Source organism: Penicillium hordei (genome assembly GCF_028827395.1).
Source record: "Penicillium hordei strain IBT 12815 chromosome Unknown utg000004l_segment0_segment0, whole genome shotgun sequence".
Classification (NCBI taxonomy): domain Eukaryota; kingdom Fungi; phylum Ascomycota; class Eurotiomycetes; order Eurotiales; family Aspergillaceae; genus Penicillium; species Penicillium hordei.
Genome location: NW_026623145.1, coordinates 3928825 through 3946335, shown reverse-complemented (window position 1 = coordinate 3946335; position 17511 = coordinate 3928825). Strand labels below are relative to the sequence as shown.

Here is a 17511-nt window from a genome sequence, read left to right as displayed (position 1 = left end):
GAAAGGTACTTAGGGATTACTTCGGTAATATGAGACTCGCATATGATAATCTTGGCAGGTCATCGATTTCTCTTCGATATGTCCTATGCCACTTGCCTCTTGGGGGTTCAATCTGCTATCAATAACTCCCTTCGAAGGGAAAGGGACGGATTATCAGATCCGCAGGTTACCAAAACAATAAGTGCCCGGGCCCTTATCACAGTATTCTCCTTCCGTTCGTCATAGGTATCCTGTGGTGGTCAACGTTAATGAAAGAAGAATCCATAATGCTTAAAAGGAAGAGCTGCTAGCTTCAGCCTGTGATATAAATACTGTGATATGTATTAAAATTTACTAGTAGTAGCTAGAGATAGGTACTAATATACATGGCTTAATACACTTACTGTATGTTTCCGCCTATTAGATGAGTGATAGTGATGTATAATAATGAATACCATTTTTGTTCGGAGGATTTTACTAGGATCTAGTATACTAGCACTAGTCGCGACTAGTTGCGTCTAGGAGAAAACCCTTAACAGCCTGATAGGTTGGCCCCTCGTACTTTTCAACTTTCGTAGCTGCCTAGCTAGAGTCATTTATCACAAATCTACTAGAATCTAGTAAGCAGGACTTGCCTGATAACCTGACAACTTGACAACCCCCGCCCAGGCAGACATGGCTTGGGACATTCTTTCAGTCCTTCCAATCTTTTGAGTCTCTTCTCTCGTTGCTTGCATCTGTCTCTTAAGATTGTGTTCTAGTCTTCTCATACCTCTTTTAATCTGTCCACCTCAAGCGGTCAAATAGCCAAATCAATCAGCAAAATGGTTTCAGAGTTCTGGTAAGCAAAGCTCATGGACCCCGCGCATTTCATCTGATCTGATCTTCTTTCATTGCAATCTCTTCCTCTGCACTTCTAATGTCCCACGCCTAATCCATACTTACTGAATCCTCTCTTAGTCCTGTCTATGCCGTGAGTTCGCCCTTCCTTGTGACTCCTTCAAATGTGACGACGCAAGGATTAGCCAAAGCTCATGCATTCTTGTCCCTCACCGTGTTTAAACTTGCTGCCCCGATTCAAGTGGCTAACTTGGAGACCCCCAGCCATTTTTTGGGGCTATGGGCTGCGTCGTTGCGATTGTCTTCACTTGCTTCGGTGCTGCCTACGGAACTGCTAAGGCCGGCGTTGGTGTTTGCACGACGGCTGTCTTGCGGCCCGACTTGATTGTAAAGAGTATGTCACGCCCGAATGCTGGAATAGTTTACAGAGTTTCCCCGTTCAAGATGAGTCATTTTCATTACTTGAGAATGCGATGCTAATCCAGACGTGGTTCAATAGACATAGTTCCGGTTGTGATGGCTGGCATTATCGGCATCTATGGCTTAGTCGTTTCCGTTCTTGTCGCAAATGATCTGAAGCAGAACCTCCCCTTATATACTGGCTTGGTCCAGTTCTTTACGGGCCTCTCTGTCGGCCTTGCCGGCTTAGCATCAGGGTAAGTTGGGTAACAAATGAGTTCCGAAACATAGCTAAGGTGGCCCCTTTTATTCATGATTTCAGCTTCGCTATTGGCGTCGTTGGTGATGCCGGAGTTCGTGGAACAGCTCAGCAGCCAAAACTATATGTCGGTATGATTCTGATACTCATTTTCGCTGAAGTCCTTGGTGAGAACAAGATTATACCCTCTGAAAATACGCAGAATTAGAAGCTAATACGTGAATAAGGCCTGTACGGCCTAATCGTTGCCCTTCTCATGAACTCGCGCACCAAATTTGCCATGAAGTGCACATAAGAGTTCCTTGCGACGGACGTGGAATAGAATCTTTGTTAGAATATAGCGAGATCTTCTACAGGCTTTGGTCTCTTCTATGCTACTCTGCTCTTATTGTTTCCATTTTTGCTCGGAGACATTGGCTTGGCTATCATATTCATGTTCGAGGCATTCAAGGGGAGGTCCGGGTCTTATAGCGCCGTGATATACTATGGAATTTTATATTGCCTGTTTGGCGATTTGGCGACGCATTTTCTTTTGCTTGTCCACTCCGCTTATCATCCAGGGGAAAGGTGTATCATGGTCGGTGAACAACATAAGTAAGACCGAATATGAATGAAACGAACAGAAGGATTAATATGTAGATTCCACTCCTCTGAAGCGGCCACGAAGGCCGAAGAGTGAGCATGCTAGGTTGCGTTAGTGATGGCCCTGTGGATAACTCCCGACTTGATTTCTAATCATATGAACGGCATAGCTTTCGAGAACTTACCTACTGAGATAATTCTCATGATCGGGGAGGCCCTCGACTGCCAGGACAGCATCTCTGCCTTGAGATGCACCAATGGTCGCATCTATTCGGTGCTTGGGAAACCCCTTTACAAGCAAAATGTTTCGACGCACGAAAGCTCGGCCTTATCATGAGCATGTAAGCATAGGAAAAGGTCCTTGGTTGTCAAGCTATTGCTCCTCGGAGCGGATATACGGACTACGCCGAGACCGTATAGCCAGTGTCCCTTAAGCCTGGCTATCCTTGGTGGCCATACAGACATTGTAGACCTTCTCCTCGCGCATGATTCAGGGATCGTCAGCCAGTTCCTGACAAGATTGACTTTTATTTTAGGTCAACATTACCAGAGGATGTGGAGTCTCGGCTACAGGAACTCACTATCGATGAGTAGACGTTGACAGGAAGATGTCCTGAGGAATAATGCTAGGCTAGTCCATTACTAGCCTGAGTCTCCATATTTCTCTAGGATTCTTCTGTCTTGCCGGACTATTTACACCCATTCCCTTACATCTTCGACCATATCGACCAGTCCACCTATACCTCCCTTTTTAACACCCGTATCCTCCGGGAACTTTGAACTTGTCAACCTCTTTTTGAAAGACATTTTCATTTTTCAGGGGCATTTAAGGCGATGCTTCGGGTACTCAGCCTGCCTTATTCCACTGAATTGCGCTCTCTTCATGAGCCACGAAGAAATAGCTCGGACTTTAGCCGCTTATCATCGTGTGATTTTCGATCGGGGCAGCATTTCGCACGCTGCTGCTGGAGGGATTACCCTGGTGAAACGGTGGATACATATGGAGTGATAAATACTACGTGGATTCGGTCTAGCTGGTGGATGTATGATATCATTAACAAACTGCTGGTTTACGTTTTAATAAGCATTATGTTGTAACGTGCATCTATTTGTATTGATTTGAAATCCTCTGCTATTTCAGGTCATCTGTTTATTCAACATCTAGACCATAGATTGTTCCACCTTCATTTCACTTGCCTGAGTATCCGAACGGTCCATAGTAGTATAGCGACTGAAATCTCTCAGATCCCGACGGTCACCACCAGACGGATCACCCTGAGCCGCAGCCTTTCGGTCCTGGCGACGGAAGTAAACACGCTTGCACCATTTCCAGCTCTCAATGCCAAGGAAGAAGAGCACTGTCTCAACAAAGACAATAGCCCACTCCCAGGAGATACTGCTGTGCTTGAACACACTGTGGTTGATAACAGGGATGTAGATAATAGGGAAGGCAAGAACGAAACCAGTCATGATACCAAAGAATAGGAACTTGTTGCGCCAGATATCATGCATCCACTGGGTGAAGACTTTCTTCGAGTTGGGCTGCATCTGGAAGAAGCTGCGGCGCAGGTGCATCATCTCCCAGGCGAGGAAGAGGGCGAACCAGGTCATGCAGGTAAAGGTAGTGGCGCGTGCGCGGAAAACTGTGTCACAGTCATAGGGTTTGCTGGGGTCATTGTAATGGGTATTGCAGCCCTGGGCGAGATCGCCGCTGCCCCATTGGAACATGACGAGAGAGAATGCTGACAGACAGAGAGCAGCCATCCAGACTCCGTAGACGAGGGTGTCGATGATGATTTCCCAGGTGAAGATACCTTGTTTCTGTGGTTTGTTAGTAAATTGAATTGTAAGGGAAGAGGTCTAGGGAGACTTACGCTTTGCGGTGGGCGGTCCATCACTTCTGGAGCGGCGATCTCCATTCCCAAGCCCATATCAGGGAGACCAGAGGTAATCATGATAATCCAGATGATCTCGACGGGGGAAATAGGGAAGACAGACTGGTTGCTGTCATCCTTGAAGGCCAATCCAATAAGCAGGGTCAAGGCCAAGGCAACATTTTCCGCAAGAAGATGCAGAACGAATTTCTGGATGTTGTCGAAAATGCGACGACCTTCCTCAATGCCGTTGATGATGGACGCGAAGTTATCGTCAGACAGCACTAGTTCGGAGGCATCTTTGGCTACATCAGAGCCATTCTGGCCCATAGCGATACCGACGTCAGCCCGCTTAAGCGAGGGAGAGTCGTTAACTCCGTCACCCGTCATAGCCACAAAGCGCCCACGACGGTGCAGCGCATCGATCATACGGACTTTCGTATTAGGCGCGCAGCGAGCAATAACCAACGGAAGGGTGGGAAGTTTATCAATCTCATCTTCGGTCAATTTGTCAAACTGGGAAGCCGTCATAACCATAGCATCAGCAACGTCCTTGGCGATCATATCCATATTCGCAGGAATGATTCCGACTTGCGCGGCGATCGCACGTGCAGTACCGGGGTGGTCACCAGTAACCATGTGCACAGCGATTCCAGCTTTGTAGCACAGCGCAATAGCCCCAGCCGTCTCGGGACGAGGGGGGTCGTACAGGCCGATCAAACCGTAGAAAGACAAGTCCTTCTCAACCTCGTCGCGAGGAAGAGGGTCGCCGCCTTTCTCTGCGGGAGAGGTGTTCTCGCGACCGGCCATAGCGAGCACACGAAGACCCTCTTTAGCCAAAGCCTCCATGTTCTGCAAGATTTCATCGCGCATTTCGTCGTTGATGGGAACAGGTTCAGAGTCGGGCTTCCATTTAATAGTAGTGCACGCCTCGAGAACACGTTCGACTGCGCCCTTGGTGAAAATCATTTCGCGACTCTTCTCCGAGTTGTCGTCTCTCTTTGAGAATATAACAGACATTTTCTTCACGCTTGAGTCGAATGGATACTCGGCCTGCTGTTGCCAGATCGGCTTTTCGCCTTTGGTCCAGCGATCCAGACCCCAGTTAAACCGAGAGGCGAAAACCTGAATGGCAATGTCGGTGGGTTCGCCACGAGCCTGCCATCCCTCAGTGGCACTTTGGTGGAGATGAGCGAGGTTAGCCATGGCCGTAACGTTGAGGAAGTCCTTGAGTGTATCGTTGTCTTTTAACAAGTCATCTGGCGATGCTATATCACCCAGATTCTCCGTACCCAGTTTGACCGGAGGCTCAGCTATCAAGCTCAGATCACCGTCTTGAGGGTTGAGAGGTTCATTCGAAGCGCCAACTGAGTAAGTTCCCAGGGATGGAAGCCAAGCCCTCTTCGCGACCATGCGGCCTTGGGTCAACGTACCAGTCTTGTCTGAGCAGATATTGGTAACAGCACCGAGTGCCTCGAGGGAATCCAGCTTCCGGACAATGACATGACGCTGGACCATCTGTTTCGTTCCGACGGCCATAGTGATTGTCAACACAACCACCAAACAGGCTGGAATCATAGCCAGACCAGTCGCGACCGCATAAATGATAACCTCGCTATCACCGCGCCAGTTGTTCGACGCGGCGACGACAATCGCAAAAACGACAGCAATGGCAAAGAGCAGAAGCGCCAGCTTAGACAGCTTCCGCTGCAAAGGCGTACCAACATTAGTACCCAAGAACCGGCCAATGGCATCAGTAGTCGTCAATGTCCAAGCTTGGATATACCATCTCTTCTTTGTTTCGCCTTCAGGTCCGCGCTTAACAGGGCGACGCTTCGAGTCGGTTCCACGGAGGGCTTGAGCAATAGCTCCGATCTCGGTTCTCATTCCGGTTCCCACGACGACACCGCGAGCACGTCCTCGGGTCACGGTTGACGAGCTGTAGGCGATGTTCAGTCTATCGCCTGGGCCGGTGTCGACCTCGAAGGTGGTCTCTGCGTCCTTCTGAACCGGGAGAGACTCGCCGGTTAGCAGCGCTTCGTCGGTTTCGAAGTTAAATGCTTCAACAAGTCTGTGAAGGAGTTAGGTGGGGGGTTTTGATGTATTCTGTGCGGGTTTATGGTACATACCTGACATCAGCAGGAACAGTGTCTCCAACTTTTAACTCGACCATGTCACCAGGAACAATCTCATTTGCGGGGACGGTTGCTGTCTTGCCGTCTCGAGAGACTACACCAGTGGGAGAGCTGAGCGATCGCAGCGAGTCCATGGTCTTCTCTGCGGCGTAGTCCTGGTAGACACCAACAACGATGTTCAGAGCGATGACGGCGGCGATGAAACCTCCTTCGATCCAGGACTGAATACCGAAACTGACGGCCATGGCGATAATGAGAACCTAATGAACTTTTAGCAATCAAATTTTGGCGGGTCTTTTGGGCTTTGACTTACCAGCATCATAGCGTTGGCGATCTGTCGAATGACAATCTTTGCCAAGGAGACGCCTTCATCTCCTTCAAGTATATTCTCGCCATATTTCTCAAGGCGCTGCTTGACCTCAGCAGTTGTTAGACCATCGTCAGAATTGGTCTGGAGTTCGCCGATGACGTCGTCGAAGGAGAGACTATGGGCGGGCTGGGAGAGAGGTTGTTGTGTAATATCAGCAGGGCTATCAGAGCCAGAGCCTTTTTGGGCTTCCTGCGACATTGCGCGATTTCGCGAATAGTAAGAGTGTTTCTTTCTCTAGTTGAGCGAGTTGAGTGAATTGAGTGAAAGATGTACTTCTATGAGGCTCTTAAGGGGGCAACTTATAGAACGTATCTGTAAGAAAATGAGAGTCCATACACCGGAATTACTTTGAGTAATAGGCACACTTCTATGAGAACAACATTCTTTTTCTTTTCCGGGGGGATGTCCGAAAGTATAAATAGGACCAAGATCAGAATGTCAGTCGATGGCGAAAGATAACCGGCTCTTAAGACCGGAAATAATCTAATGGAAATCGAGTCCGACATCCGGGGAATCAGCATAATGATGTTCTGATAGCCAATTAGTTTCATCTACCAGATCTCGGTATTAAGCCAGACTCTTCTTGGCGCATCATACTTGACTTTCCTCATTTAGACGATGACGCAAACGACTCTGGGCACGCCTGGGCCAGTCCCCACGCGACAATCCTCCAATTATGATTGGTGCGGAGTCTTCTTGGCATCCCTTGGCTAGACAGGTCGTCGCCTTCTGTCTCATCTGATTTATTTCCCACCTCTGGGCATCTTGGCTCTTGGCTCTTGGCATATCTTGGCGTTTCGGGGCTTGAGAGTTCCTCCGCCTCAAATCCACCTACTTCTCCGGGGACATTTTTCAACTCTTATGTGGCAAAAATCTCCGATTTGCACTTGTTTCGTTGCCTCAAATAATGGGCCATCAATTATTATTGGGGACCCAGTGCCTGAATACATAATTGACCCGAGTGATCCGATCTAGGTTGCACTGTCTCACGCTGCGCTATTCCTCCATTTTTATTGGGTCTACTGGGCGATACTCCAACTCTTTATTTTTATTTTCTTCTCGTATATTCTTCGCTTGGACCCAAATTCCATATGACCCTCCATTCATGGCGGACGATTCCATGCCGCGAGAGGAGATAATCGGGGTTGTGATTGGGGCCGTTGCGCTGTTTTCCCTGATCAGCATGATTCCGGTGTAAGTACGGAGGCACGATAGTCTTGGCAAGACCACCCCCGCGCTTCATGCATACGAATTGTTCTCGAACTTCTGACGTGCCGATCACTGATTTGTATGATTTCCATTCAGGATGATCATGTGGCATCACCGACGACGCACAGCCATGCAGGCAATGGCCGAAGCCCAGGTTCTCCCACCGGTCTATCAGGTACAGTTGCAGAATGTGCTGGGCCAGCCTGTGTCCGTGGATCGATGGTTGGAGGAACAAAATGTGCCTGCCAATCCCCAGCATTACGGCCAAGATACTTGGTAAGTGTAATTTCTCAGCATTCCACCGGTCTCCGATTCCGGCCCCCTCCCCCTCAATCCTCTTGGCCCTACGGCTCGATGATGTAGTGCGGGGACACTAGGGCTGGTCTCTCGGTCCATCCGCCCTATCGGGATCGGCGAGTTTCGTTGAGGCGGGTTCATGTTTCTGGGCAAGGCATTTTCGCCTACAAATACGCCCCAATGCCAATTCGCCTCGTTCATGGATAAACACACGTGGTCTTGGCTAGAGATAGCAGAGCACGCAAACGACCCTAGACAAATCGCCTGAATCTTCTAGAATCAAGCTAACCTGCCCAGCCCCATCTGTCTCTCAGCACTGTCATCATCCCCATATCTCGCCTGTCCCGACCCAGCCGTTCTGGCCCACGGCCAGCATAATCATATCCCGACTACACGCCCAGACCCCCGCTGCAGCTGCGGGGCACAGCATTCCCCACCCGATAGCGAGGTCCTCGTACTGAACCGCTGCAAGCATGCCTTCCATCTAGATTGTCTGAAATCTTGGTTTGAATACCGTCGGTACAAATGCCCGATCTGCCAAGCTTCGTATTCACCAGAGGAAGAGACACGAGGATAATTTCCGGAAAGAATTCACTTACTACATGCATGATCCTGTGGGGGTGTGCTTGCAATTTGCATTGATATCGTTGGTGGTTATTCCCTTCAAAGTTTGCCAAGTGGGATCAATACGGCTTCTTGCTTCTTGCTTCTTTTTTTCGCTATTGGCTCTTGCTTACTTCGATTTTGCTTGACTTTTTCTTTGCCTTGCTTTGCTTTGAGATATCCATCAACGTGACACGAAGCGTGTTCATTCGGCTTTTTGATCCACATTTATATACCTGTTGTCCATCTGTCTAAATAGGCCTCAGGGGAAGACCTTGTTTTATATATCCATACACAAGCATACTAAAAGGAACTGTGGTCACTATAATCATGTTAAAGAAAAAGGAATCTCTTCCAACCGAATGGGCGCCTTCATGCGTAGTTTGACTCCTTTCAAGGATGATATGCTCGTGACTTCCCTCCTAACCTTCTTTTCACACTAGCTGCTTACATTGGGAATTTATACACTAAATTATCACGGTTGTACTCTCTCATCTTCCGCAAGAACCAACTCTGGGCAATCGGGCACCGAAATAGGAAATTCCTCTCAGAACTCCGCATTCCCCACTGGCTGTGGAGGCAACTTTTAGCTACTCCCCCTTTTAATTTCCCCCAAAGATATACACAATCTGTGCATGCTATCATCTAGACTTTCCTAATTTACAACATCTCACCATATTACACATATTTCTTATCAAAAATTATCGAATCCCTTCATTCGTCACCATGAACTTGACTCCTGAAGAAACCAACCTCATCGAAATCGCAAGAACGACAATCAATTCCATCCCCAAATCAGACAACCACAGCGTAGCCAGCGCAGCCCTCTCATCCACTGGCCAAGTTTTCACCGGCGTGAACGTGTTTCACTTCACCGGCGGACCATGTGCCGAGCTCGTGGTTCTTGGTGTGGCTGCCAGTGCCGGGACTCTTCGTCTATCGCATATCGTTGCTGTTGGGGAAGATGGCGGCGATGGAGTTATTCTCAATCCCTGTGGTCGGTGTCGGCAGGTGCTGCATGATTTACATCCTGAGATTCGAGCTATTGTGCAGAAGGGTGGAGCGGTGAAATCTGTTACGATTGATGAATTATTGCCTTATTCTTATGAGACTAGGGAGTAATATGCAACCTTTATTATATACCTTTTATTTATATGCACAAGTAACACACAGTAAAAATACATCACAACTATGTAGATCCTAATCTGACTCCACAAGTTCACCCATAGCTTCTTGAGTCAATCCAATCAGCTCCAAAAACTGTCTTAAAATACATCTCAACGAACCAGACCCTAATTTGAGTCCATTGTTCACTAGCAACTCGAATCAAATCCAAGTAGCATAGTCACTTCCCAAAACCGTCTCCTTCGTGACCGCGCTCGAGATGGGGCTCAAGAACTGGCGTGCAGAAGTGCTCGACCCAGCCCCAGTATTCTTGTACTCATAATACAATGGAGTAGCACCCTTTGCCATTGGAGTCCATCCCTTGGCATTGACCACACTACCCAGGTTGGAGTTCTGGTAGATGACGCGAGCAAGACCACGCCACGGGCGGCCAAGGAATACACTGCCATCGGCGACAGAACCCTTGATATTGCAGTGATCGAATGCATACCAGGTCTTGTCGGTGGCTACCTCGCGCGAACTAGCGGTGATAGCGCCAGGGCCGTTGGAGACGATGTCGCAGTTGTCAAACCAGGCGGAAGCCGCACCGAAGATGTAGTCCACCGCTCCTAGGGATTGTTAGTAGATAATAGTGGGATTGATGAATGTGATAAAAAAATGACTTACCCTCAACCTTGGAGTTGGTATAGTACTGTGTTCCAGACTTGACGTACAGGGTATCCTGGTAGCCAAGGAACTGGCATGCGTAGAAGCTGAGCTTATCGGCATTGGCGACGAGTCTGGTAGAGTCAGTTAGTAATCCAAATACCAAAGAGAGAAATATATACTCACGCAACAGCCTGCGCACCTTTCCCGAATCCATTCACCACATTGATGTTGTGCATCTTCAGCCCGGGAGCGACAACATTCACAGTAGCACTCTTATCCAACGAGCCAGCGGCAGGGGAAGAGATCGTGTGGGTAATGGTCACGGTATTCTGCTTGTACGTGTCCGCATTAGCAGTCTCACCATACAAAGTCAGAGCACCGCCATAGTTAATAGTGAGCTGTTCCTTGTATGTGCCGCTTGCAACATAGATACAAGCTGGGGCCTTGGAAGAGCCGAGGGCAGTCAATGCAGCACCGATAGTGGAGTACTTCCCGCCCGAACCGACTGTCAAACAACCTGCGGGGGCACTAGTTCTAGCTGTGCGAGCAGCTAGTTCAGTGGGGGCGGCTAGGACAGCCGCGCCCAGGGATAGGGCTGCGAGGAAGAAGTTGTGGGGATGCATTTGGTAGGAATTGTTGTTTTACATTTTACTGTGAAAGAGGGAATGATTGTCGGTTTATGTACTTCGTATACTACATGCATTAAATTCTAGTATACGGGGATTGTTTCAAGGTGAGACCCTGCTTGAGCCAACCCACCGGAACTTCAGTATAGTTAAAAGAGTTAAATGAGACATATTTCTCCGACATATTTCCATATGCAGTTAGACTTCCGATACTGTGGTTAAGGGGTAAATATATTTAGATGAATATATCCACAATAAATTAATTGTCCTATTCCTCTTAGTTTGACATTATATTGTTTGCCGGACTTCCGTGGCTATAACGGAAGGGGAGATGGATATGGCATAGGCCGTTCGTAGATCAGGAAGAACAGACCTCGGGAGGACAGCCCAGTGGGTAATCCAACGGGGTTTCTGGGCCCTATCTCCGATTTAATGAAGAAATGATATTCACTGAATGAATTATTCCTCAAATCACCAGCCGCCGGCTAAAACAGAGGCGTTGTTTCAGGTTGTCTTATTTATTTGTTGACGAAACATTGGAGGCTACCACATGCAAAACACACGAGAAGAGAGAAAAGGAGAAAGAAAAAGTTATAAAAGCTATAATCTACTAGATAGGTAGATATACCCAGACTATACCTGCGATACCTTCAATCACTCGCGCCATGTCGATAACAAAAGCCCTCGCAGTCTTTGCCCTCCTCGGCTCATCTCTCGCCCTACCAGATGCAAGACACCAGCATCATGTTCGTGCTTCAGCTTGCACACCAGTAGCCGGTGGATCCGATGATACTCCCGCTATCGCAGCGGCAATCGCCAAATGCGGCAAGGGAGGCACTATCATCATCCCCGCCGGCAAAACCTACAACCTGAATAGTCCACTGGATTTTGCGGGATGTGCCGGCTGTGACTTCCAGTTAGAAGGCACCTTGAAATTCAGCCCGTCCACAAATGTCTGGAAGGGACAGACAGCAATGATCAACATCAAGAATATTGATGGACTTAAGATTCGATCTCTGTCCGGCAAAGGAGTCATTGATGGAAATGGGCAAGAGTCGTATGTTTTCCTTTGCTTTGCATTTTATCTTTTTTTCGGCTCCCATTTTCAGTTCACTAATAACATGTATAGATGGGACCTTTTCGCCAAAGACAGCAGCTACCGCCGCCCAACTCTGCTCTACATCACCGGTGGTTCTAACATCGAGGTCTCAAACCTCCGCCAACAGAACCCACCCAACGTCTTCAACTCCGTCAAGGGCAACACCAAGACCGCGAAGTTCCTCAAACTGACAATGGTCGCTACATCCCAAAGCAAGAATGAGCCGAAGAACACAGACGGCTTCGACATCGGTGCCAGCACAGACGTGACCATCAGCAACGTCCACGTGACGAACGACGATGACTGCGTGGCCTTCAAGCCCGGTGCGGACGGCGTTATCGTCAAGGACATTACCTGCACGGGAAGCCACGGACTATCTGTGGGATCGCTGGGAAAGAGTGGCGAGGACTTCGTGAAGAATGTGCAAGTGTCGGGCGCGAGGATGATTAAGTCGTCCAAGGCGGTGGGAATCAAGACATATCCCACTGGTAACGGCCATGCCAAGTCGACAGTGAGCAACGTTACTTTCTCGGATATTGTCGTTGATGGATGTGACTATGCGATTCAGATCCAGAGTTGTTATGGAGAGAATGATGATTACTGTGTGAAGAATCCTGGAGATTCGGACTTGACAGGCATCGTTTTCGAAAACATCAGTGGTAAGACGAGTGGAAAGTATAAAGCTGTTACGGGCAATCTTTCTTGTGGAGCTCGTGGAACTTGCGATGTCAAGGTTAGCGGCTATACTGTTGTGGCGCCAACTGGGGGTAGTGAGGTGCAGTGTGCTAACACCCCGTCTACATTGGGGGTGAAGTGCACTGCAGGTGCCTCCGGCTGAGAATGGAGGAGACCTATGTATAGTATTGTTGTGGATGGAAGAATATTGAAGAAATACTTGGGGGGAAAAAAGCTCTATGCAATTTTGCGGTATATAAAAAAAGATGTATATGTTCGTCATACACGCGGGATTTCCAACGCAGTACACCAGACCCAGTCATTCAATGTTTACGAAGAGGCAATCATTTTGTCCTTCACGTACAGGTCGACATACTGGTCGACATCGTAGTTCTCCAGCTGAGAGCGGTTCCAGCCCAACTCCAGCAGCTCATCGACGCGAGCCTTGTCAAAGTGCGCCTCGAGATGACGCTTGTACTTGGCCAAAATCTCAGGCTTGGCCTCCTCGCGGCGGAGACGGTGGCCCAGAGGAGCCTCGACGGCGATCTCCTCGAGGACAGTGCCGTCGTTCAGGGTGACGGTCAGCGCGTTGGGGATGGTACGCTTGCTGGGGTCATGGTAATCGGTGGTGTACTTGGTGTCCTCGACACAGCGGATCTTCTTGCGGAGATCCTCCAGCAGAGGGGAGGTAGCGGCCTCGGAGCCGTCAGCGTAGTCGCTAGCGGTCAGGCGGCCGAAGACGAGCATGGTGGCAACCATGTACTGCACACAGTGATCACGGTCGGCAAAGTTGTCCATCTCCTTAAACTGTTTGTCGATGATGCGAATGCATGCCTCATGTGTGCGGTTGGTGATCTCCTTGATGTCCTTGGCACTCTTGCCCATGGCCGCAAGCTTGGCATTGACCTTTTCGGCGGCCTCAATGGCAGTCTGAGAGTGGAACTCGGCTATTGAAAAGGAGTTAGCTGTCGTCAAACCCTACACAGGATCATTTTCTGCAAAATATTTTGGCACTTACCAGGATAGGAAACCTTGAACAGAACGTTTTCCATGACGTAACTGCCGTAGGGGCGCTGGAACTGGAACTTCTTGCCCTTGAACAGGACATCGTAGAAACCCCAGGTGGGTGCAGAGAGAACGGTGCGGAGACCACCCTCGCCCTTCTGGACCTTGAGAACCAGATTGACGGCGCGCTGGCAGGCATCACCAGCAGCCCACGACTTACGCGACATGGTGTTGGGTGAGTGGCGGTAGGTACGGAGAGATTGGCCGTCCACCCAAGCCTGGGTAATAGCATCCGCAGTCTGTCTTTCAGTAAGACCCATCATCTTGGAGACGACAGCGGCTGTCGCAACCTTGACGAGAACAACGTGGTCAAGGCCGACCTTGTTGTAGGAGTTCTCCAGTGCCAAGACACCCTGGATCTCGTGGGCCTTGATCATGGCCTCCAAAACATCATGGATCTTCAAAATCTTGCCGTTGCCAAGGTTTCCACCGGCGCGATTGGTGCGCGAGATCCAGTCGGCCACAGCCAGGATACCACCTAGGTTATCGGAGGGGTGACCCCACTCGGCAGCGAGCCAGCAGTCGTTGTAGTCGAGCCAGCGAATCATCGCACCGATGTTGAAAGCGCCATTGACGGGGTCCAGTTGATAAGGAGTGCCAAGCACACGGGTACCATTGGGGACGACAGTACCGTCCACAACGGGGCCAAGGAGCTTCGCGCATTCCTTGAACTTCAGAGCTTCCAATCCACAGCCAAGGGTGTCTAGGAATACCAGACGAGCAGTGTCAAACTGCAAACAACAAATTTTAGAATTAGCCAGTGCCCCATCTAACCGAGCCGGAGATAACTTACTGCCAAGTCGGAATCCACCTTATAGTCGTGGATGTAACTGGCCATATCCTGAATTTCAGGGTCATAGGACTTGTCGGTATGAACCGCCGGGGCGGCAGATTGACGGGCGGCCATTGTAGAGAAACGGGGAGTGCGAGGAACAGAGATACGGGGAGTAATGGAGAGGGAAGATGCCAAAGTGGGAAATCTGGAGATGCGGGCCAAAGTGCGGGGAGAGGTGTGGGTCAGGCGTCTCACTGCGGGCAGGGACATTGTGAAAGCAGAATTGGGAATGGGATCGAAGTTGAGGATTCAACAATTGACACAATTGGAGAGAGGGAGAGGGGGAGATGGTTTATTTAAAACAAATGGACGAAAGGAGAAATGTTGGGGGAGAAAGGGAGAAAATGACCGGGGAAGAGTTCCAAGCTGACTTCATCCTGCCGAGGGTCGGTTACAGTCGGGTATTACTTCACTCTATCTTTGTACACCTCCTACTCCTTTGTTTATGGGATTAATTATCTTGTCTACAGGTCGACAGGCCAATAATTACACTATTACTTTCTTAATGGGCCGGATTTATTGCTACAATTTCTGTCTGTTGAGCTCCCTAGAACATGGGAATCCGAGTATCGGACGTAAAGAAAAACAGCAACAGACATTAGCTGCAAGATGTAGCGAAATCGGAATATCCGTGGTCCGAATGTGCAAGAAAGGATAAAGAATAAGAATCTTTGTACTGAGATGGAGCTCACGCCGAGCTCCCCCTTGCCCTCGGCTGATCTGCACGTGAGGCAGATCAGCACCCAGAGGACCCCATTCCCAATCCCCAATCCCCAATCCCCAACTTCCCTGTCTCTTTCTATTCCTCGCCTTTCTCTCATAATCTCCCGAGTCAGTGGAAGATTCCCATTGCCTCCTCTGTATCAGTCTCACGCAGAGACTTGACGATCTCTTGATAAATAGCCTTGGCGAAGAGTGGGGGCACGGCATTCCCAATCTGCTTGCGCATAAACCTCCCAGCAAACTGGAAGTCCAGGGGAAACGTCTGCAGGAGGGCCATCTCACGACTGGTATAGGGCCGGGTTCCCGAGGGGTGGTAGTTGTATTCGCCGCCCCCGCAAGTAATGGTCCTAGCTAGAGAGTGGCGATCAAACGATGGTCGGTGGCTCAGAGCCCACCGCGCAAGTGCCCCTTCAACATTGTGATCATCGGCATCAGGAGGAATGTTGTCGATGGTGGATGAAATGGTCTCTCGGGGAAGTAAACCGTAACCAGGCATGCCGTGAGTGGGTTGAGCATAATGTGGCAGAACTTCACCGGGTCTATGAGCACGTGGTTAGATACATAGAATCGAGATATGAAAAGCTTTGTCTTTCACTTCACTTACCCTGCGGCAATGAGAAGCAGCCTCTTCCGCTCCTGAGGCACACCATATTCGTCACATCCCAGTACCGACCAGCGAACAGAATATCCAAATTCGACCATGTCCAGTACAACTCGGTTAAATATAACAGGAAATCGTTGCGGCAATCCCATGGTTTCCTCCATAGTCAACATCCGGGGACGTGATTCTCGAATTAGGCTTCCAGCCGAAAAGACGCAGGCGGAGTTGGCGTCATCACGAGGACAGGGCACAGTATGAGCTGGAGACCAAGTTTGGCAGGGGGGTGAGCAGTGTGCAATATCAACTCGTAGGAATCTCGAATCGTTGGTAAGAAAACTGAAAAAGTCTGAATGCTCAACCTCTACGTCGTCAAAATTCAGCTGATATGTTTCCAGTGCATATTTGTCGATATCAACGGCCCATTGAAGCTTCACGCCAGATTGCTTGGCCCCGCAAGACACACCACCAGCACCACAGTAGGCGTCACCGAAGGTGTATGCACGGTCAGGGGCAGTCAGATCAATCACGCCCTGTCGTTCAAGATCCCTAGCCATAGAAGACGCCCTAGCCTCACCGAAAGGTACAGTCGGCCCTCTCCATTCGGCACGCAGCTGGTTCGCGGGTTTGCCAAGTCCTGGGTCTGATTCGGAAAAGTTCAACCATTCAATTGCACACTGCTCTGCACTCAAAGGTGCGTGGCCAGGGATAATGACAACCCCGTTCTGGCGAATAGTGAGCTTCAGTCGGCAAGTCAGTTCTGCTCCCGGTGTGAGATTGTTGAAATCAGTACGATAGTTGGTGAAGCGAACGGGCACAACCCGTCTAACTCTCTTGATGCTGATGTGGTCTGTGTTCTGAGTGAGCCAGACCAATTCATCGTTGAGTTTTGGAAGGTATGTCTTGGCTTCGGGGTGAGTCGTGCGGTAAAGACGCCTGCCGAAAAAACGCAGGTCGTGAGGTTGAGGAATTATGTCTTCGACACGCATGAAAGAGCCATCATCAAGCTCCAAGCAAATTCCAGCTTTGAACACAATACCCCCAATGTCTATTCCTTGCTGCGCTGTCTCTGGCGTTGGGCTGCAGCTGGCAGACTGGTTACTGAGGAGAGAAGAGTTGCCGGAGGAAGACCGGACACTCGCTGAGTCGTCACCGGGGGCGATGGCGGAGGGAGCCGCAACTTTGGCCATGTCAGAGGTCAATTCTTCCATATCTTGACTGCTTTCATCGTCGCAAGTCAGGTCAATCACGGTATGCATGTTCTCGGCGGGGAGGAAGGGGATTTGACTGGCCTCCTGCGTGGGTGAAGTAATAAAGATTTCCAATGGATCCAACATGATGATATCGTTGTCAGGCATTGTTGGCTCATGAGTTACTGCTCGAAACTCCGCCGTGCTGACAGAAATCGGGTCTCCAAAGGGAGACACCGAAATACGGGATCGATCATTGATATCAGCCATTGGTGTGATGCTTGACGGATGAAAATGTTCCATAATCGGTTTATGTGAGGATGCAAAGTCCAGGTTTGAAATCAAGGTAAAGAAAACAAATCTCAATATCAAGCCGATGG

At 49.4% G+C, this 17511-nt stretch overlaps 8 protein-coding genes across 8 annotated transcripts; 4 read left to right on the top strand and 4 right to left on the bottom strand.

Annotated features, from left to right (window-relative positions):
- Nucleotides 1-803: 803 nt before the first annotated feature.
- Nucleotides 804-1772, top strand: N7537_008655 (V-type proton ATPase proteolipid subunit; the record flags this gene model as incomplete). Its single annotated transcript, XM_056899709.1, has 6 exons — nt 804-820; nt 940-952; nt 1084-1213; nt 1319-1475; nt 1541-1644; nt 1705-1772. 6 exons carry the CDS (start codon nt 804-806, stop codon nt 1770-1772), a joined length of 489 nt encoding a protein of 162 aa, XP_056751785.1.
- Nucleotides 1773-3220: 1448 nt separating this feature from the next.
- On the bottom strand, nt 3221-6636 carry N7537_008654 (uncharacterized protein; the record flags this gene model as incomplete). The annotated part of the gene is made up of 4 exons (XM_056899708.1): nt 3221-3880; nt 3934-6004; nt 6063-6328; nt 6382-6636. The coding sequence occupies 4 exons, from the start codon at nt 6634-6636 to the stop codon at nt 3221-3223; spliced, it is 3252 nt and encodes a 1083-aa protein (XP_056751784.1).
- A 907-nt stretch (nt 6637-7543) lies between these two features.
- On the top strand, nt 7544-8521 carry N7537_008653 (uncharacterized protein; the record flags this gene model as incomplete). Its single annotated transcript, XM_056899707.1, has 3 exons — nt 7544-7632; nt 7744-7923; nt 8242-8521. 3 exons carry the CDS (start codon nt 7544-7546, stop codon nt 8519-8521), a joined length of 549 nt encoding a protein of 182 aa, XP_056751783.1.
- A 752-nt stretch (nt 8522-9273) lies between these two features.
- Nucleotides 9274-9669, top strand: N7537_008652 (cytidine deaminase family protein; the record flags this gene model as incomplete). Its single annotated transcript, XM_056899706.1, has 1 exon — nt 9274-9669. The coding sequence occupies one exon, from the start codon at nt 9274-9276 to the stop codon at nt 9667-9669; it is 396 nt and encodes a 131-aa protein (XP_056751782.1).
- Nucleotides 9670-9873: 204 nt separating this feature from the next.
- Nucleotides 9874-10943, bottom strand: pmeA (putative pectin methylesterase; the record flags this gene model as incomplete). The annotated part of the gene is made up of 3 exons (XM_056899705.1): nt 9874-10280; nt 10339-10451; nt 10504-10943. The coding sequence occupies 3 exons, from the start codon at nt 10941-10943 to the stop codon at nt 9874-9876; spliced, it is 960 nt and encodes a 319-aa protein (XP_056751781.1).
- Nucleotides 10944-11611: 668 nt separating this feature from the next.
- On the top strand, nt 11612-12883 carry N7537_008650 (putative extracellular exo-polygalacturonase; the record flags this gene model as incomplete). The annotated part of the gene is made up of 2 exons (XM_056899704.1): nt 11612-12003; nt 12076-12883. The coding sequence occupies 2 exons, from the start codon at nt 11612-11614 to the stop codon at nt 12881-12883; spliced, it is 1200 nt and encodes a 399-aa protein (XP_056751780.1).
- Nucleotides 12884-13050: 167 nt separating this feature from the next.
- On the bottom strand, nt 13051-14830 carry N7537_008649 (putative 2-methylcitrate dehydratase; the record flags this gene model as incomplete). Its single annotated transcript, XM_056899703.1, has 3 exons — nt 13051-13667; nt 13739-14516; nt 14579-14830. 3 exons carry the CDS (start codon nt 14828-14830, stop codon nt 13051-13053), a joined length of 1647 nt encoding a protein of 548 aa, XP_056751779.1.
- A 622-nt stretch (nt 14831-15452) lies between these two features.
- Nucleotides 15453-17401, bottom strand: N7537_008648 (DNA cytosine methyltransferase; the record flags this gene model as incomplete). Its single annotated transcript, XM_056899702.1, has 2 exons — nt 15453-15882; nt 15948-17401. 2 exons carry the CDS (start codon nt 17399-17401, stop codon nt 15453-15455), a joined length of 1884 nt encoding a protein of 627 aa, XP_056751778.1.
- Between the last annotated feature and the right edge of the window lie 110 nt (nt 17402-17511).